Source organism: Papilio polytes, unplaced genomic scaffold (genome assembly GCF_000836215.1).
Source record: "Papilio polytes unplaced genomic scaffold, Ppol_1.0 DF824157.1, whole genome shotgun sequence".
NCBI lineage: Eukaryota > Metazoa > Arthropoda > Insecta > Lepidoptera > Papilionidae > Papilio > Papilio polytes.
The window spans coordinates 258,966-280,687 of record NW_013525047.1 but is presented as its reverse complement, the minus strand read 5'-3'; the positions used below and the strand labels follow the sequence as shown (position 1 = coordinate 280,687).

At 33.9% G+C, this 21,722-nt stretch overlaps 3 protein-coding genes across 4 annotated transcripts in view; 1 reads left to right on the top strand and 2 right to left on the bottom strand.

Moving 5' to 3' along the window:
• Nucleotides 1-4,071, bottom strand: part of LOC106111665 — a 6,285-nt gene extending 2,214 nt beyond the window's left edge. Inside the window, exons 1-5 of the mRNA XM_013293808.1 lie at nucleotides 4,003-4,071; nucleotides 3,805-3,854; nucleotides 2,404-2,903; nucleotides 509-712; nucleotides 3-38 (exon numbers count right to left, since the gene is read on the bottom strand). Of these exons, the coding sequence (XP_013149262.1) occupies nucleotides 3-38; nucleotides 509-712; nucleotides 2,404-2,903; nucleotides 3,805-3,838 (774 nt within the window). The 5' untranslated portion in view covers nucleotides 3,839-3,854; nucleotides 4,003-4,071. The remainder of the gene's footprint in view (nucleotides 1-2; nucleotides 39-508; nucleotides 713-2,403; nucleotides 2,904-3,804; nucleotides 3,855-4,002) is intronic.
• A 3,880-nt stretch (nucleotides 4,072-7,951) lies between these two features.
• Nucleotides 7,952-13,246, bottom strand: LOC106111694 (gamma-taxilin). The gene is made up of 7 exons (XM_013293842.1): nucleotides 13,066-13,246; nucleotides 12,190-12,525; nucleotides 11,634-11,831; nucleotides 10,790-11,074; nucleotides 10,065-10,238; nucleotides 9,688-9,837; nucleotides 7,952-8,696 (listed from the first exon to the last, which is right to left on the bottom strand). The coding sequence occupies exons 1-7, from the start codon at nucleotides 13,129-13,131 to the stop codon at nucleotides 8,151-8,153; spliced, it is 1,755 nt and encodes a 584-aa protein (XP_013149296.1). The 5' UTR covers nucleotides 13,132-13,246; the 3' UTR covers nucleotides 7,952-8,150.
• A 762-nt stretch (nucleotides 13,247-14,008) lies between these two features.
• The window catches only part of LOC106111690 (oleosin-B6-like), a 10,798-nt gene continuing 3,084 nt past the window's right edge, over nucleotides 14,009-21,722 (top strand). Inside the window, exon 1 of one of the 2 annotated variants that reach the window (XM_013293836.1) lies at nucleotides 14,009-14,101. The gene's annotated coding sequence lies outside the window, so the exon portion shown is untranslated. Of the gene's footprint in view, nucleotides 14,102-14,291; nucleotides 14,470-21,722 lie in introns of those variants that run through there. The other variant, XM_013293837.1, reaches the window with a different exon arrangement.

Genomic DNA, 21,722 nt, shown 5'->3' with positions numbered 1-21,722 from the left:
GCCGCAGCCGCGTTAGCCTGCGCCTGCTGTGCTGCCGCCTGCGGGATAAAAACCATAGACAATTCATTTTTGTAAAGACTAACTAGTAATCAGTAATGCCATATCGAAAGATATATTATGAAAATGTCGCAAGTAATAGAAACATTTAGTGTACTTAATGAGTTTATTCAGACTTGATTTACGTTATGACATATCCGGACGAGGTTAGAAGTTTTTTAAATCTTCAGTAGACCAAGGAAATCTTTATATCTTCGAATACGTAAATCCTGGCATCCTTTACACCCTGTTTATGTAAACATTTGCCAATTAAAATCTACAATACTTCATTTAAGTAAATATACGAATTCAAAAAAAAATGAACGAAGTTTAACAATTCTCTCTAATTTAGGCAACAGTAATAAATACATTCGATCGGAGTGGTTTCAACCAGTTACTAAAGTGAGGTCGGCTATGGGCAATTTGCCCTAGTAGTTAGCTTTCAATATGGTATATTCTAGGTGTATGTTACCTGTGCCTTCCTAGCCGCGGCCTGCGTGGCCTCGAAGTCAATGCGCACGCCGTGCAGCTGCTCCTGCAGCGTGTGCAGCCTCTGCCGCGCCGCGCCCACCATGGCGGTCTGCGCGCCCAGCTCGCCCGCCGCCTGCGACGCCGCCTCGTTCGCGTTTTCCGACGTCGCCTGCGCCGCGTTCAGCGCCGCTTGGATCACGTTCACCTAAACGAACATCATAGTAGTTAATCTCCACGTATCATACTAACATGATAAATGTGAAAGTTTAGATGGATGTTTGTTAGAGTTTGCAGCCTAAACGGCTGAACGGATTTCGATGACATTTGGTAAAGATGTAGAGGATAGCCTGGAAGAACACAGGTTACTTACTTTTGTATTTTTTTAATCCCACGCGGACGGAGTCGCGGGCGAAAGCTGATACTCTATAAGACACTATACGTAACAATCGATTTTGCTTTATTTATGAAGGTTTATAATGATTGAACCCAAAGTTGGTATTGCTTATTTCTTCGGAATACAGTTTCGTAAGTAATATCTTGAGGTCCAAAAGTTGATACAGCCATTTTCATTGTTTGCTAAGAAGACAAGATTTGATAAGTATTCCGTTTGCATTACTTTTTATTTAATTTTTAACCCGAAACGATAATAAAATAATTATTGAAAATGAAAATCTCAGTAAGTTGTAGGTCAATGGCATGTATTCTGTTCATTATTTGACAATCAGCTGTTTCTCAGCTCCTCGAAGTGACACAGCAACTGGAGCGTGACCAGTGGCGAAGAAAAGTATTACGTCATACCCCGACAATAGGCTCTTTTACAAATAAAGATCGATATGATAAATGTTATCAAGTTAAATGGATTTTGTTTATTTCGTTTTTTTTTTACTTTTTATACAGTAAGTAACTATCCAAATCGGCTTTTCGAAAGTTATTTTAGCATTTAAAAAAATGTGCGTAGGTAAAACTACGACCAACACTGTTTGATCCTTAGTTAATGTTATAAGAGGATTCGTTTATTTCCCTTTACTAAAGTGTAAGTCAATTTTGATTGTTCAACACTTTATCGGTAAATAATAAAATGATAGATGATTTCATCAGATATTTAGCTACAGATCTTTTTCAAGATCTTTCTCAATTCTGTTTCGTAAAACTACGAGGCGAGCAGTTTTTCCGCAGGTCCGGTCAATACGTGTAGCAACCGCCCGGCTGATTGCGAATTGATTAGCTATTGTCCAAAATGAGAACGTTTGAAAAAACTAATTATATTTTTTTTAATATCTGGTCACGGTTGTATAAATCTTGACCTGGTTATAGCAAACGAATTGCTAAAAATTATTTAAATTTATAAAATCGACGCCATTTTCTATAATATTATATGATATCCGAAAATAAATATAAAGGTTTAATGACGCTTCGGATTGAAAATCAGTATAATTTTTTATGTTCCTGATAACAGTTGTAAAAATTATTTGTGTATTATCACATAATAGTATGATCTAGTTTCAGAGGAAATAGATGAATTACTTCCTTATGAAAATTACGTAAATATTTGACTTTCAAGAAAACTTTATTTTTCACTTTGTTACGGCGCAGCGTCGCGTTTTACGCAATCATGCAGACTTATCTACGCAATATTGATAGCTAGTTTGGGGAGATTTTTTGGCTCCACTCTTTCTACTTGAAGTTTGTGGGTTTTCAGTAAATTGCATCATTTGACCGAATTCTCTGAATTAAAAAAAACAAGTTGACAAAAAAATTAACACGCTAATTACTCACACGCACAGAATATTATTCTAAACAGTTCTCAAATTCAAAGGATTTATCCTGGTGGAGAAAATAAAAGGGAAAAAGACTCTATACGTATGAAAAAACACTTCGAAAAGGAGTAAAAGTTACCTGGTGCATGGCTTGCTGCGCTGCCTGTGCGGCAGCCTGCGCGGCACGCTTAGCTTGCTGCAATTGCATCTCCTCTCCCTGCAACCCAACCTTCGCATCCCGCACTTGCTGCTCCAGCCCCGACAGGATCACCTGCTTTCCAGCCAGCGCCGCTTGCGCTGTCGCACTGGCTTGAGCCGCTGACTGCGCTAACGTGTTCTTGGCTACGTAAGCCGCTTGATACGCTGCCGCCACTTGGTTACCGAGTGCTGTTTTCGCTTGATTAGCGGAGCCAACCGCTATAGTTCTAAGACCACTACCACTGCTGTAACCTTTCTTTGCTGAGCCCCCGGTGGCTGCGGCTTGAACGTCAGAGATGTATGCGTCGTAGTGGCTTGCGGCTTCTGCTGGGTCCTCCCCTTTAGCGGGTTGTGCTGAGTTGTCATAGTCGTAGTTATATTCTGATGGCTGTGCGGACGAGTCTCTGTTTGCTGGTGCTGATGATGCGATGGAGAGAGTACCTGAATAAAGAATTCATTTGAAGAGTATGAGTAATGTGCTATCCGAATTTTATGTTGTGCACATAAATTTAGTGAACAGTTTAACACTTGAACCAGAAACAGATATTGTTTTGGAAAACTTTTTATTTTTATATGTAGATGAGAGAAGCTTTTTTTAAACCTTATAAGTTACTAACAACTAATTATCTAAGTATTTTTTTGATACTTTGTTCGATTTCAAGTTACGTCTGCATTAACTGTTGTAAAACGATTACGTTTAACTTAATATAAATCGTTTCATTAAGCACTGCGCCAATCACGCGAATATGTTCGATCAAACAAAAAATTATTACGCGTTGTAATTACTTCCGTTTGTAATGTAACTTTTATATATGTGTTAGTTCCGAATTACATACTTGTATGACTTACTTGTCTACTATTATAAATTGCAAGTTAATAACACAGTTAAGTTGTTTTATAAAAAGTGTTATGCGATATGCACTACTAAGATTTCAAATATTGACTGTAAGTTGTAAGAATTGTATATGGTTTAAAAAGTTCGTTCCGATTTTATTCGTCTTTGTGGCTCTCTTATCAAAGGCTATGTATTGGAGGTTCGGATGGGGGACATGCTTAAACCATTTTAGATAACTATTCTCTCTTCAAATTCTTTAATTTCGTCGACAACTTAAATTTAAGTTGCATGTTAAAAATCTTTCTCGTCACCTCAATTTTTTAAGCAATAAAATCGATTTAAATTAGCTATTCTATGATTATTTAAAATATGTCATTATTCGTTAAGCGTTATTTTAAATTAAATTATAATTGTACAAAGCTTAACCTTAAGTTTAATTACGAAAGTACTAAAAGATAATTTATTTCGATTTATTCGTCTTAATTAATAAAATCCTTTAGTACTCACCTAAACACAATAAAACTGCCTGAAAAGCCTTCATTTTGCTGCCAGTCCAACTGAAATCACGTTAATTATATTAAACACTTCATCCCAAAACAAGATTAATTTAATCGAAACACAAATCGATGACAAAAATATCGATATTTAAAACATGTCAAAATTGGCGGTAAAATTTAAAAAACAAAATCACTCTCTGGTCCTAACCTGCCAGTACGTTCACAAATTGTTTAATTATTTTTTATTTTAGGTTCGGGGTGTGGTGGCGCCCCTGTGCCCGCTCTCTGAAGCAATGTACCGCTGGATTGATCAGCTCTTGTATTTATAGCCGCTGTCCAAATCGCGGTGAACGCTGGCCAGCGATTGTGCACAACTTCACTACGAAACGGAAAACAATAGATTCTTCTGTTACGTCCAGTCACGAAATAGGATGGATTTAGTTACAATTTGTTATTTTGATATTTTTCCAATCGATTCTGAAGGTTTCGTCATCCTTTTAAAATAACGATTACCGCAAACTTCCGGTAGTTTGAATTGGTATAGGAAACAAACTTTATAGCAAAGGCAATCATATTAAAATACATGAGATACTTGTATCAAGAACTCTATGGAATATGCTGGAAATTTAAAAAATAACTCGGTTAGAGCAAAGTCAATCTAATCATAGGTAACAATTGAAGTTTTGGAAACCTTTATTAAAGTTTTATTCAGGATTAGGATAATCTGTAGTCTTCCTATCCATAAGTTATCCATCAATCTCCATACTTCAATTATTTTAAAACTCGGAACTCTACTGTCATATTATGTTCAAAAGTAAGAGGTTTTCAAATCGTTAGATTTAGTTGTCCAAAGTCGCCGTAATAAGCAATATGGCCAATTACAAAACTGCAACAATTAGCTAACACTTCCACAGTACAATACATTACCACAACATTCGAAATATTGACTGAAGGAATCGATCTCGTTTAAAATAACAGTTTCACATACAAAGATATAATCTGTGCATCTTTTACATACACATGTAATTTATGAACCTGGAATCTGACGTCAGAGATCATAACCTCACATTCGTTGGTTTATTTGTCGCTTACGTGTAGCGTATAACAGGAAAAGTCATTAGAGACTTTAAGTCAGGGCGAAGTGAAGCACTGCCCAGAGCGCTGATGTTTGTATTGCAGTTAGGGGCAGTTGATATCTCGCTTAGGACGTCGGTAATGCTAAATAGCCTTGAGAGAAATATTAGGGTAGTCTTAATATAGAGGTAAACTATATGATCTTCTAGGCTTGTTAGTAACTGGATTAAAAAGTTATTTATGTTTTCCCCACAACAAAAACGGTAACAACCATACAGCCGTAAAATCCTTTAATATTTTATGTTACTTAGTTCATAACATATGTGCGTGCAACACGCAATCCTATCTGTTTATTTATTGATACCAATTTGTAAATAATTTTATAACCTATTGAAGACTTCATTTTTAATGCAATTATGGTACATTTTATTCGATAGCATAGACTAAAACGTTTTAATACATTTTAGTTTTAATAACCTTACTTAAAATCTAATCGAAATAAATCAAAACGAAGTTTATTATAGCAATTTTATTTTATACGGCTGTCTAATCAATTAAATATTTTTTATGACTGGCAAATAAGGATTTTAAGGACCTCTTTTTTCATTTTTTCGAACATCTGTAACGAGAGACCATAGTTGCCTGTGCCTCGGATTAAATGTTATTTAAATAAAATATCCTCAGTTATAAATAAATCAAGTACTAAAAGTAGGTAAATAAATTAGTTATAACATTTTTTGCTTTAGAAAAAACCAAAGCTATGAAAATAGTAATAATTATTTATTTACTCTTGTTTGATTCAATCAACACTGTGACGATATTTAGGTTGTCTGTTTTTTTTTCAGTAGGGTCAAGGTCTCTGCGTATAAACACGCTGAACAAGCGAACTACATTTTAACTACACTAGGTATGACTTCCATACTCTACCTAGTTGACAAACAGTAATAATATCTTTGTTTATGACAAATGTTTGAAGTTAGAGAATTTGCGGGAGATACTATTATGTACTTGCTATCGCTAGCGACTCCGTCTGCAAGGAATTAAAAACATAGCCTATGTATTCTTACTATGTTCTACATCTGAGACTTTCATTGAGATTCTTTAAACCATCCATACATTCGTATTTATAATATTAGTAAAAAGTAAGGTTATGTTCTCACTAGACGTAACTACTACTCATTATTGTGATTTTTTTTTACAATGGTCGATAATTTTAACTTTAAAATCTTAATAAATTAAAGCTACTTGAATTTACCTAGATATCAATGACAATTGTGATCTAAGACCCGCTTTTAATTTAAACCGTGACGGATTATGAAAAGATGTAAAATGCTGTAAGCTGTAAACGACATTATCGGGGCTATAGAAAGGATTGAAAGGTCTGTTGTAAATTACAAAGAGAGAAATGAAATCAAGTCGATAGGCAACGAAGTTGCAACAAATTGCATTTATCTCGAATCTATACTGTATAGAAAATAAAATAAGTCAGACAGACAACCGAAACGTAGATATTTAAATTAAAAATTGTCAATATTTCAATGATTTAGGTCATAGTGTACCGAAATTGTTAACGGTTTTGCAATAATCTAAAATATTTTAAGGTTATGTTTTATAGTAAGTGAATTGTTCAGCAAATATAACCTAAATCTTTTGATCTTACAATAACAAGATTTAATTATTGATTGGCGATTTACGTTCCGATTTATGAAATAAGCGCCAATTTTAAATTAAAGTACGAAGGTAATTTGTGTCAATCCAAATTGTAAGTAAAACATTTTTTTTGTATTTAGGAATAGTTTGATTCTTAATGTTACACAAAATTAAATATGAATCAACTTTTCCAGATTAAAATAAACGATCACGTTATAAAAACGTGCAAAATGGAACCACGATTTATAGACTGTACCATTCACGCCATTCATATTCAATAATAGATAGCTTGTTATTGTTCGAATCAATATTTCGTTGTAAAATTATTATTTATACAGCAAAGACTTAATTCTGTTTTTAGACCTTAGGATCTAAAGTGTAAATTTAAATAAATTAATAAAGTTTATGTCATATCTCCGGTTAGATTTTTTTTTATATAATAAAAGGGGGGAAACGAGCGTCGTGAACACCAAGGTGGTCAACGACGCCCATGGACATCCGCAACACCAGACTTAATTTTTTTCAATATTCTTATTGCGAATATTATCTTCATTATCTTACTAATATTATAAATGCGAAAGTTTAAATGGATGGATGGATGGATCTTAGAGTTTGTAGCCTAAACGGCTGAAGGGGTCTCAATAAATTTTGGCATAGATGTAGAGGATAGTCTGGATGAACACATAGGCTACTTGCTTTGGTTTCTCTTAATTCCAAGCGGACGGAGTCGCGGGCGAAAGCTAGTTTAAGTGACAAGGATGTTTATCTACTTGTTTAGGCGATGGAAACCCGTAATCTCATTCAACATCCAACCGTTCAACAGTTACTCAAATTGCATAAAGTGCAATAAGACATTAAAAAACGATATTTTTCTGTCAACACCGCCAGTGGCCGGTTGGCAATAGCACGTGATGTTGCCAACTTTGCAACATTGTCACAAGATATACAATGACTGACACCCTGGAGATTAATGACACTCTAGTCGCTTAATACTTTAGGTTATAGGTTATAATGGAAGGCTTATAGGCTAACACGTGTCACCAGCTGATGACCTAGGCTTAGTTGAATTGGCCTTATTCAAAAGTTTTTGTCTATTTTACATTTTACGATTCTCTAGCCCCACTATTGAAAACCTTAATGCCCTACTAATATTGGGCAGGGATAGTTTTTTTTTATTCGAAATCACTTATTATTTTAGTTTAAAGGTTATTGATGAATTTTTATTATTTTTTAATTATTAAAAAGGTAATTTAAATCATCAATCTCTTTTTAATCTGTACTAAGTAAAAACGTAATAGAAAGGAATAAAAAACAATAAACCTAATCAGGAAATGAAAGTCTAGATTGACATAATCCTTCAGTTTAATGCAATATCTAGATTTAGATATTTAGATTTTCTTAAAAAAATTTAAGTATAGGTAAAAAAAACAAAACATGATTCAATACTTTTTTTAAAAACCATTCCGCACATAATCCTGTCCACATATGATTTTATAACAAAAAAAACTTCACTGGTCATACAAAACTCACTGTTAGGCCATTTAGGAACACAATTCATTTAAACCATTATGAAATATTAAAGTTTTTCATATAAAATGATGTAGAAATCACTATTTACACTGTTACACGGATTTAGGCTTCTTTTGATATAGATTTCACTTCTTCTAGATGCGCTATCTCTTCGTTTGAACTTAACTCAACTTGACTCACATTCTCTTCTGCAATAATATCCTCTTTTACGTCCGTAAGTTTTGCAACTTCTGTAGATATTTCATCCTCTAGTTTTTCATTAGAATTTAATACTGCCTCAACCTCATCTTTTTTTACTTCTTTAACTTCTGTATCATTTTTTATCTCTTTGACTTCAACTTCGTTAATAGCTAGTAATAAAGAATTCATTGTCTCATCTATCTTCTTAGCTCTTTGTTCATTAGCTTCGTTAGTTTTACTCTCGTCCGTAGCATCTTTGGGGGCGCTGGAGTCGCTTTCGGTTTCTTTCACATCGACTTTCTCTGCAGCCTGCTTTTTACTCTTTTTCGATTTTGATTTCTTTTGCTTTTCAGTTTTAACTTTTTCTGGAACTGGCTCGTTATTTGCTGTTGTTAGCACGTCCAGTTGTGTTTGTAAATGAGCTAAGCTCTGTCTTAATTGTTCACAATTTGCTGCCATCGCTTCCACCTGTACAAAAAACAAATTACTCTTAAAGAAATGAATAAAACTTTTAATAAATATGTGAGTATTTAGGGTATTTTAACTTAAATCTATGTAATATTAAAAAATCATTATTCCTTTCACATGTTTTTTACTTAACGAAAACCCATTTCTTTAATTTTTCATCATATCTGTAAGTCCCTGTTTGTTCAATTTTACTGGACTCTTACTAGAAGGGAGCTTAAGTGTGGGAGAATAACTTTGGCGACTATTTTATATCTTTTTAACGCCTTTTAAATATATATTTCTGTACTTGTAACAAGTTAAATATGTTTATTGCATTCACACATGAAATATTACAAAACAGTCGGATAAAAACGGTTAGACAATGTCAAGGCCCAAGCAGCAGACTTCTGTTACAATAGGCAACATGCACATGCCGCCAAATTGGATTTTTTTTAGTATAGAAACATATCTGTAAAGATTTTTTTAATGTTTAGTGGCGAAATTTAATCATTAAAAAGTGTATTTTTTAAAATTCCCTCTCTTAGTTCTAAAACGCAACGCTATTGGTCGAAGCAAGTGACTTATCTATTATGGCGTCGCATTGTCAATATACAGTTCATTTATGTATGTTAGTTTACATAGAAATTCACACATGAAGTATTTTACTGTAAACACGATATCAAAACTAAATTAAAATTAAAAAATAAATGAAGAAAATCATTAATTAACACTTTGTTGTCTTTGACTCCGAAGTGACATCTCAGCGAATGTGATGAATGAATTGAATGAAATGGGACGATTGACGTCACGTGTCTCTAGCTAACTAAGGTCGCGTTTTAGCCGCACGAAAATGATCGTGATTTTATGTAATTTTTTAGCTCAATGGTTGGATATTTATGTGTCAATATTTTTTCTGGTTATCTTATAACAAGAAACGTTTAAAAATTTCCTGTTGGATAGTATGGTATGAGTGGTGGGTGGGCGATGTTTACTGCATGTCGGTGTGGCATACCTTGTTGTTGTCAGCGGGGTGTGGGGGGTGTGTGTGGTGCGCGGCGGGGGCGGCGGCGGGGGCTGGGGGCGGCGAGGGCGCGGTGGCGGGCAGCGGCGGCCGCTCGATGTTGTGCTCCTTCAGCGTGCCGAGCAGCGCGGTGCGCTCCGCCTGCACCATACATAAATAGGTACAATCAGGGAACTTGGCGGTGTTACCTTATAAACTAGTCTTTTTCGGGACTGTACCCATATATAAAAGATTTACAGTAATACATAGTATCTTAAACAATCATAACTAAAACAACTAGACACTTGCATTTTATGTAGAAATGACATAGCTACTGCTTCTACTTCTGTCAGTAGTGTGCAGTGTGCGGTGTGCGGCGTGCGGTGTACCTGCAGGGTGCGGCAGAGGCCCTGCATGCGCTGCAGCTGGCGCGCGGCGGCGGCGGCGCGCTCCTCGCTGGCCTGGCGCTCGCCGCACATGTCCAGCAGCGCCGTCTGAGAGCTCTCCCACCGCTTCTTCCACGACAGAGACTCCTTCTCCAACTTCTGGATCTTCTTAGACATCTAGAACACGCAGAGTCCTCTGGGATTTAAATTTACCCTAAATTAGGGGCAATTTGCAATATGACTTCATACATATCTTAATTTTGTACAAACCTTATAAATTTTCTAACCAACTTCAAATGGGTTTTGAAGACAACCGATTTTCTTACGCTTTTCAATATTAGTGACCATCGAGTAGTATTTGAGTTCTTTTAATAAATCTAAGTCCTAATGATTTTCGTATTTTAAATTATTTAAACTTTCGTGAGACATTTTATAATTAATTATTTACGTATTTTGTTAATATTTTGATATAATAATTATTATTTAAATAACTAGCTAATACTTTTAGACCAAATCCTATCATAGTACTTTAACGGTTAATTTCTATCTACTCATACTAAACAGAATCTAAGTGCCTCCCTTAACAAATTTGGATACAGTATTTGTGTTGCATACTTTTATACAAGATCCTACCCTAAAGTTAATTACATACTTAACGGATCCTAAGTGCCCCCTTAATGATTTTGAATACAGTAATGCTTTGAAACTAGAACATTCGATTCTATTACCTTATCCATTTGCTCCTTGAATCCACCAAACAGCTGGTTACTCTTCACCAATGCGGTCTGGAACTCATCATACTTGTCGGTGTAGACAGCGAGCTGGCCTTTCAGTGCTGTCTCATTGGTCTGCATCTCCATCACCTTAGCTCGGTATTGTGCTAGAGTCATCTTCATCTGCTCAATTTCCGCTACTAACCTCTCCTTCTCCGCTTGATGTTCTAAAGATGCTTTCTGCATCTTTGCATCAGATAGTTCAGATTCTAACCCCATTTGTTTCGTCATTTTTACTATCTGAAATATTATTGTTACGATATAAGAACTCGTAAATTATAAAATACTTCTGGTTGAAAACTATATTGACAGCATAAATTAAAAAATTAGCAGCCTATATTAGGGTAGGCTCCGAGCCCCTCAGTGATGATAAGAAGCCTATATGTTCTCATTTAAATTTCATGAAGTTCTGTTAAGTTGTTTTATAAATACATAGTAACAAACGTGCATCCATTGTAACTTTCACATATATAATACTAAAATATTAAGTCAATATATCTATTATGCTAAATAATACCTCATCATCATCATCTCCCCTGCCTTATCCTACTTCCATAGGGATGGTGCACCGGGTTTAGTCCTCCAAAGCACTCTACTCTATCATCCGTCATCTCAGTCATCACTCCCTTCTTGATCATGCCACCTTTAACGCAACAAGTGCACCTCCACATTCATAACTAACATCCGTCTTGTTACATGCGATTCATCCCTTCTCATAACAAGCCCATACCACTCTAACCGTTTTAATTAAATTTCAATTTAAAAAAAAACATACAAATTTCGTGTTAGAACAAAATACCTGTTGTTCCCTTATCTGGTGTTGCTGCATCAGACTCTTGAACTTCTCTGTCATGCTGATGTTGTCATCTCGGAGCTTGGCACTCTTCTCATTGTTCTGCTGCAACAGGTTTGTGATCTCCGACAGTGTGTTCTGGAACTTAGCCTGTGTCTCCTTGCGTCTCTCTTCTTCTTCCCTTATCTTTAAGAGAGATTCCTCCTGTAATAATAATAGGACACATTAAACTATCTATACTTATATAACAAAGTGTAAACATACACTTCTTAGCTATGTAGAATTTCAACCACAGCATATTTTTGAATAACACTATTTCTAATAAAAATTCCTTAATTTACAACATACTATGCTACAAATATGCTAGATTTTATGCTATTTAACAATAATTACAAACCAATAGCAGCAAAGAAGCACGGTTGCCATGGTAATGGTAATTGTCGGCCAATGGCAAAGGCCTTCATTGAGATTTTGGCATTTGAATTTTAATGCTTCCTATTAAAAGTTTTTATAATATGAGGCAGATGAAGCCACATGGAAAAATCTAGTTTAACATAAATACCTTAATAGCTTTATTCTGTTTCTGTAGTTCTCGGCAAAGATTCTCAAGTTTAGATTTAACAAGAACAGTTTTGTTGTACTCATGCTGTAGTTGTTCCTTCTCTTTCACCAGCAAAGCATATCTTTTATCAGATTGTTTGATATAAAACTGCATTTTCTTATTATCATCAGCTGCCTGCGTATATTTCTTACAAACTAGAGAGAACTTTTCATCTAATGTTGGTACTGAGCTTAGGGTCTTCATGAACTGTTCAACATTTTTCTCATCTTTTTTTGACCTATCTTCCTTCTTTGACTTTTTTTGAGGTTCATGTGGAAGTGGGGTCGGCAATTTGTCCTAAAATATAATAAATACTACATATGAATGTGCAGTCTAAATTTTTGTTGCATTTTATTGTTATTTATACAATATTTTTCTGTGAGAAAAGTGGGCAAACGAGCGGCGGGAACACCGAGGTGATCAACGACACCCATGGACATCCGTACTGCCAGAGGAACTACAGATGCGCTGCCAGACTTTGTGGAATTTGAAATGTTTAAATTATTTCCAATAAGAATATTTGGTTGCACACAAATAAATGACACCTCTTGGTTTACCATAAAAGAAGAAAACGTTTGAATTGTACTATGTAACATAAATATCTTACACTCTTAAAATTGGCATACAGCCAATATTGATTCCAGTTAAATATTTTACATAGTTTTTAATTATTAAATGAGTAATAGTATGAAATTATGTTATTAAAAAGGATTATTTGATATATTGTAACCTTTGGTATTATGTGCATTTAATAACAAAAAGAAAGAATAAATTTTCGATTTGAACTCGACATACGATACAGGCTATTTATAAAACTCAGGTGAACCAATAACTTACACAGTCCCCTATATTATTTTCCGATACTGTATTGTCTTTTGGTGATTCCTCAGCTGCAACTTCCATTTTAAAATATTTAAATTTTCAGCGGATTTAGAAACAAAACGATATTTTAACAACCAACAAAAATTAAATCAACAACGAATAGAGGAATAGAGATGGAAAATTGACAGATGAGCGAACGAGTGAACGAAAAGGAATGAATATTGTGTTGCCATTTGGTAGTCGAACATACTTAATTTATGCCACTGGTTCTCTGAAATAAACAAAATCGATAATATTTGTGATTATCATATAAGTAAACAGATCATTTTATCATTTTTATTGATATATTGACTAAATTGTGGTAATTCTGTTTACGAAAATTTAATTGTAACCAATTTGCTGCAACTGTTTTCCGATTTCAAGACGAAAAATCTGGTCTGAACTAGTTTACAGCAGAAATAAAAGTGTTACTTACATGTGATGGTTTTTACCCAAAGGGTAGATTTATTGTAAAAAATTTATCGCCGCAACATGTATTCGATCAAAAACTAATACTCATACTGACTGTTGTAACGTAGGAAATTCGTAACATGTCTTGAAAGGTAATTTGTGATAATAACTGTTCTTACTTTTTCATTTTATATTTCAATTTCTATTTACTTCTTCAGTAGAGTAATGAGACATTTTTACCTAGCAGTTATTTTTTCGATTTTTCTATTTGTCGTTATATTTGAAATTCCTGATATTGTCATTTTCATTAATATCTCGTCTGTTTAATTGGTAAAGTATCGACTAAGACAGCGAAACAATTACAATTAGAACAGTTACTTCATAGTAGAAATGTCTAGATAGCTGTAAGTTGTTCTTACAAATAACATAATCAACCACAAAAATAAGTTTACTATGTAACTCTGTGTATTTCAGTAGTTTCTTAACATTTCTTTCTAGTAACATTTAAACTGCCATTCGACGATCTCTTTGTCTCTTTTACGCATTCATTCATTTTCATTCCAATTCCATTTTCTGTCGAAAAGAGGGCGATAATCTTGTGGTGAGTACTTTTTGTATAATTTTTTTGTAAATTCCACTAAAGGCTTCTTATTTGAACGAATTTTGTGCAACAAACTAATCTATAGTGAAATACTACTGTGTGAAACTAATCTCGTCTGTAATGAATAAAAAGATAATTGCCGGCCGGGACCGTACGTTGTGAGCCGTTACTTTTCAAGATTCTCAGGTCATTGCGCTCTGGAATCCTTCAACTTTTGAAATTTATAGGCATTTAGAACAACTGCATATTCCAATGTAGGCTGTTTATTTGTAATTTTTTCCTAAATTAAACAAAGATCATTCGTAATGTTGCCGCATGATTGACTCGTCTGACGCAGGATCCACATTTACAGTTATAATAAACCGCAAGTAATATCAATTTTGGCATTGTTTCCTTAAATTCGTGTATTTTAACGCTAAGGATAGGAAAAAGAGAACTCGAAACATTGTTTGGTGTATTTTTCGACAGTGTTTCTATAAATAAAACTGTTAGGCTGTAGTTACATTTGGCGTAATTTTTGAAATAAGAATTCAATCAAGTGGAATAAAAAAACGAGAATGTATGTATTTACTTCAATCTATGACTTACGATTTATTTGTCAGTGAATTTGTGAGAAATCCATAAATTATTTTGGTAAGTGTGTGAAGTGTTTTTAAAACCATCAATTACTTCCTTGTTTATATTTCTCACACAGTTTATTTTTACGTTGTTTACAATCCAGATTTGAATGTTGAATGAGTATGTTGGCAGTTTTAAATAATTCCTTTCTCGAGTAAAATATATTACTATATTTTATATGTATATTTTAACATTGGTAGAATTTGTCTGCATTACAGTATGTCATGTGTAGAGTTTTTGTTTATGGTTTCAAAAGATTTTAGTAAGTGAAAGATGTCCTAATAATGTTTGTTATTCATTAATTAATAAAATCTACTCCCAATATATACAGTTAGGTTGTTTGTGTACCAAAGTAAACATGTACCTAATTATCTTTAATTTATTTACCCATAAAACATGTTTCAAAATATGCGAAAGCAATAAAACCCACACAGTGTACCAAATTTGCAAAACGTAATTGCATATTCATTGTTCTGGGTTAAGCCAGAGTACCGCTACCTTGTTTGAATAATTACAAGTATATAAATAATTGCGCCTTTCTATAAAGTTATTGGTACAATATTCTTACTTCTTTACTAATATTATAAAGCAGAATGATTTGTATTTTTGTATTTCTGTATCTATTGAAATAACTCAAAAACTACTCTGATAGTTTCAAAAATTAAATTATCACTGAGAAGGCAATGTTTTTCCTTTTTTTTAATTCAACACAGACAAATTCGGGAGCAGCAGCCAGTACATTATAAAAGCAAAAGTTTAGATGGATGGATGTTAGTTTGTAGCCTAAACAATTGAACAGATCTTGACAAAATTTGGCATAGACATAGAGTATAGTCTGGAAGAATATTTAGGCTGCTTAATTTTGTATTTAAATACTGTGCAGACAGTCACAGACAGTTACCGGTGATAGCTAGTCATACTAATATTATAAATGCGAAAGTTTAGATGGATGGATGTTTGTTAGAATTTGTAGCCTAAACCGCTGATTGAATTTCAATGAAATTTTGTATGGATGTAGAGGATAGTCTAGAAGAACACATAGCCTATTCACTTTTTGTTAATTTCATGTGAACAGTCTTGAGCTAATGCCAGTCTTGTATCAAGTTTTTTAGTCCTATTTTTGGTTAAATATTTTTGCTTCTGGTTTATTTTTACTCTGTATTAAATAGTTCATGATACTTGTGTCTATTCCTCTTAACTTATACCACACATGTGGCTGTTTTCAATCGGGTACTTGAATTTTGAAGTATTGTAGGCCTGTGTGTTCTAAAAGAGGAAACTTTATATGTTAGTTTCCTTTATACATTTATATAAATAGCTATGTAGTTTCCATTTATTTACCTTATGTTTAAAAAGTGCTTTGGCTCACTAACTAACCTTGTATATGTAAAACCTCTAAAGTATCTATTTTTAATATAGATTTCAATATTTTTAGTATTAAAGGTGGTTAGTTGATGCTTCAAGGCTACTATTTAACTAGACTAAAGATAATTTTGCAAATATTATTTTTCATACAGATCAAAGATTTACTTTACCAATGTAAAGCTTTGTCATATTGTTAATTAACCCAAGCAAAGTCAGGGTGTTATACTAGTTTACAGTAAACTACTGATTCATCTAAACGTAAATAAATCCTGTTATTGTGTGACTAACACAATTTGTATTATTGTAGTTTTTTTCTCATTATGTAGAGGTCATTGGCCGTTTATATAAACGTTGCGATTTACAGTTAATGGTTTTGAGTTAATTGTAAGGTTATGTTTTTATTCACTCATACCACAGAAATAACCGTTGGCAGTTTGAAATATGTCCCATGGAAACTTTTAGTTAATCCCGTCAAAGGTCTTTGCTATCTTACTAATATCATAAATGGATGTTTGTTAGAGTTTGTAGCCTAAACGGCTGAAAGGATTTCGATGAAATTTAACATAGATTTGGAGGATAGTCTGGAAGAACATATAGGCACTTGCTTTTGTTTTTGTAATTCCGCGCACACGGAGTCGCGGGCGAAAGCTAGTATTCTATAATCTCTGGTTAACTGTTTTGAGTTATGTTTTAAAGATCGATTCACACAAACTTTGCAATTATAAAATTGGTAAGAAGGTCGTTGGGGTTATCTAACGGTCAGATATAGGAGTTTCTACCAAATTCATTTATTTGATTTGGCGAAACATTTGGCGAACGGCCTGTGTGACTCGTTATATAGGTATGTAGGAACGCTTGTAAACTTATACGGCTGGCGAAACGAGAAAGGATCTCGATTTACAGCCTACGCACTAAACTTACGTAAGTTACGGTAGATAGCGGTTCTGTTACTTTGTAACTTAAATCTCAATCCTCACAATATATTAATCTAATTGAAAAAAACAAAGTATTCCTCACTCAGTTTGTTTCCATTCGAATTTATGTAATTACGAACGTGTGTGACGCATTTTATATCCTATATTGACGGAATCGATTGATTAAGCCCCTGTCTTGGAGGAGTGTCTGATTGCATTTTTAATTAAATGGCTTCGTTAACGAAGGGCATAATACCGTTAAGAAGTCAATGATCTTTTTAGCAAAAACGAAAACTATTAGACGGAAAAATTCCTAATGTAAAAATTACGATTTCTAATCTTATTAATGTTATATATGCGAAAGTTTAGATGGATGGAATATTAGAGTTTGTAGTCTAAGCGCCTGAACGGATCTAGATGAAATTTGGCATAGATTTAGAGGATAGTGGAAGAACACTTAGTTTTTTTAATCCCACGCGGACGAGAGCTAGTCTCAAATGAAGCTAAAAATGAAGATGCGTAGTTTTACTTTTAAAGAATTAACTGAATATGGCAGTTTATTTCCGGCCAGTATCGTCATTTGCCGTACAAAGCGCTGCTCATGACCACTTGGCTGATAGTACGTCGTTGCCTTGTTAATGTAACTGGCCATATACAGTTGTAGTGTCTGTTTCCGCTTTGTAGTCTAGATTCTAACGTATGCCCTACACTTGGTACCCTTTGTTGGATTTCCGGACCTTCATTGATAAGGTCGATGTGACTGTAAATTGTTTGTAGATAGCTGGAGTTTTCATTTGTTTTGTGACTTTTGGTGTAACTTTTAGGGATGGCAATGATTTTGTTAACAAAAGATGTGTCCCACGCTTTAGACAGGATGCGATTCTCATAATTTCTCTTATCGACCATTCTAGAGAACTGTTATTGTTTTGTTTTATCAGTAAGACTTTTCTGCAAGTGTAAGAGCCTGCGCTCAGCTAAAATTATACTATCGCACAACTGTTTAGTCGCGCATTGATTCCTATGATATTATATGTAGCGCATACTACTCGATTTTTAGTTGTGCAACTAAACAGTTGTTTTGGCTGCGAAGACAATCATTGTACGATAGCTTAGTCAAAGGTACTATATATTTTTAGTTCATCTCCATTTACTAGATCGTTAAAAGTAATATAATATTTTAATTATCCAAATTGGTGCTAATGAACTAGCAATATATTACAGAAGGCAATAAAAAAATGCAATTTGCAAAATGTCTATTCCACTGAGTGGTGGCATAACAAAGAACTAATCAACGTAGAAGTCTAGACGGGATTGTTTTGCGGTTCGGTACCGGAAACTCGTTATTCTTTGAGTCACGGCCCACGGCCACCTCACCGCCTCGACATTAGTCAGTTAAACCTTTATTATATGCAGATAACGTTATCAATCGCGATTTAGTCTTGCTCTGATTATCGTTTAGTGATTCAATATTCATAATAAGATTATTCATGAAGCTAGCAAACTACATTAGCGTTACAAATGCGAATGTATGGATGGATGTTTCTTAACATGTATCTGATAGGCTAGTTTTATTTAATTCCGTGCAGACGAAGTCGCTAGCAAAAACTGGTATGTAAAGAATTTTCTAATACAATTGTATTGTTTTAATTGTAAAATCTAGACTAGATCACATTATAGACTAGATAGTATTAATTTTATCAGAACTTAACAGTAAAATAATGTCTTGAGGAAACAAAGCTATTTGTCTTAGTGTTTTCAGTTTCTTGGTAATTTTCAGTGTTGCCCCTTTTTGGAACAATTCCAGCCGTGAAATTACTCTCACCAACCTCCGAATTCGCTACTGTTTTCTTCTAAGAACTTATGTTAAATTAATTCGGTTTTTCTTTCAATTTTACCTCGAAGTTGCGTAAATTTAATAGTCTGTAGCTTTTAGAATTGCTTTTATTATTGTTTACTTATTTTAAAAATGATAGCAAATAAATTTGTTTTGTTGTGAGTGACATTTGCAATACCGCATACAAGTTACCTGTTTCCACCCCTTGTGCAATCAACCCTTACAAAATAATAGCAAGGACATGTTGCGGTTTTTCCGACAACCTCCAGTTTGTGGTCGTCAACCCTTCATTAATGATAGGCCTTTGTCCTGGGGGAAATATTAACTACTAGCTGTTCCCGTGCGACTTCATCCGCATGAGATTGCGAAAATTTTATTTTATTGTTCACATGTGTCAAATTATCAATTACAAATGTCAAAATGACATGACATGATGACAACCTTGCTTCCTTGATTTTGACTGCAACTTATGTTCTCTTTCCCACATTTGGCTATCCAAAATTTACCACCCAAGGTTAATGGCGTGAAAATATATAGCCTAAAGCGTGACGTAAGTGTAAGGCTTTTTATTAAAAAAAAAGTTATTCGAAAATATGCTGTAATTGCTGACATCTTAGGCAACAAAGAAGTGCGTGTTTACGCTTTGGTGTAATAGTATAGACTGGAAAATCTGTTTTGGAAATCATTAATAGTTAGTTCCCTTACAATTATCTATTTTATGTTAAATTATTCAGTTTGGCGCGAAATTAACCACTTTATATATTTGTGCAATAGTAACTTTCGCCCCCGATTTCATTAGCGCAGAATTTATAAACTTGTTAGGTAGCCTATATGTTCTTCCAGACTTGTTTGTTTCGCCGTTTTAGAGATACGTAGTAGCAAATATCCATACATTTGTTCATTAAAACATTCGCATTTATAATATTAATATGATTCTGATAAATAATTCTTGGTCAACTTAATAATTTAAGAGTTTTTTACTCTCTAAAGTATCTTAGTTCCTTCAGCAAATGCTTGTTTTACTGTCATTTTTTACCTCGTAAATAACGACAACCTGGAATTTAGGTTCAACCTTGTTGGCACAATCCCAATATTAATAGCGTAAGCCAAGTTACAGCAAAGTTAATGTATTTTTCCATTAAAACTGCCGCAAGATGCCACATTATTTCCGGTCACGGCTACTCTTCCATTTAAAACCAATGTTATTTTTGTAATTAAAACTGTGAGAACCAGTTCACGGGAACTATCAGTACGACAGTTATAAAGCCGTGAAAAAGCGGTTTTTGTTTAAAATGTTGGTACTTGTGTACTTTAAAATAGTATAGACACAATCAAAGGTTACTTAACCCTAACTGGATTGTATATGTATTCGATCTCTACTTATATGACTAGCTGTTGCTCTCGACTTCGCCCGCGTGAATTTAAAAAATAATAATAAACAGCGTATGTTACTCATAAATAAATTAATTTTTAATATAAAAGAAATTCGTCTATTGTTAGCCTTATAGTCTAATCAAGACTCCTGAGGGCTTATCTTTTTTGGGAATCTATTCTTAATTTAGTCGACAAAATTTGTAACAGATATGCAGCCCCTACCAGGAAAGTACACTATAAAAAAAACTGTAACGCGAATATTTGTGATAGACCCAACAATTCCTTCTTAGTAACATGAAACAATATTTTATACTTTTCCTTGTATTTCTTATTAACAACCGTCTGTTATATAAATCTATACATGAGTTAGTCCCCATATTGATATGATAAAGCATGTCTATTGTTATTATAATTTTGGTATCAAACAATCGTTATGGCGTCAAAGGCAATGTTGGACATTATTATTGTCTCGATAGATTTGTTATTCAACTTTGACGCATCCTGCTATATGTATCACTAGCTGTTGCTTGCGACTGCATCCGTGTGAGATAAAACAATAAATAAAAATGTAACCTATGTTACTCACTAATAACGTAGCTTTTCAATGGTGAATGAATTTTTGAAATCGGCCCACTAGTTTTTGAGATATTCCAATACAAAAATACAAATCTTTCCTCTTCATAATATTACACAGTACAGTAAAGTGATAGATTACTAATAAATTTTCAGGATACATATCTACGTAGAAATCCATATGTTAGATTAAATAAGCCATACAAAATTATTTCCCCCTCCACATATGGGTGGTCACCCTATGGAAACGGTCAATGCTCTTGTCAGTGAAATCGATGTTTTTATGTCACATTGTCCGCTTAGGTTTTATTTCATAGGTGTGCTATCGTTGCGTTTTACAGATATTCAAAACTAGAAAACGCTTTGTCTATATCTGTACTAATATAACGAGTAATGATTTGTATTTTTGTATGTATTGAAATATCTGAAAAACTACTCGAACGAATTCAAAATTGTTGCACCGTTAAAAAGCTGTGTTATCACTGAGTAACATAGGCTATATTTTTACTATATTTTTATATTCACGCGGGCGAAGTCGCTAACCAACAGTCATAGATAAATTTAGTTCTTCGATAGTAAAAGTGTCTATTGAATTAATCTCTGAGCTTCACCATTTCAACCATGAAACTAACAAAGGATATAAAAGAAATACTTGCGTATGTAATGTTTATATTAAGTGTTATAGATATATCAAGTTAAATGTCTTGTCCCCGACAGATTGTAATTCTATGCAGATGTTATGACGTCTTTATGTCGCGACGCTGTTTATATAATAAATGTCGATATCTCTAATAGATGTAGTAGCCACATACCTTGAGCTTCACTTTTTATTGAAGTAGTCAATTGCATATAAACATTTTTTTTTTATAACATAAGGTGGCAAACGAGCAAGCGGCCACCTGAAAACGCCAAAATGGCGAAGCGAGCGCTGCCCATAGACATC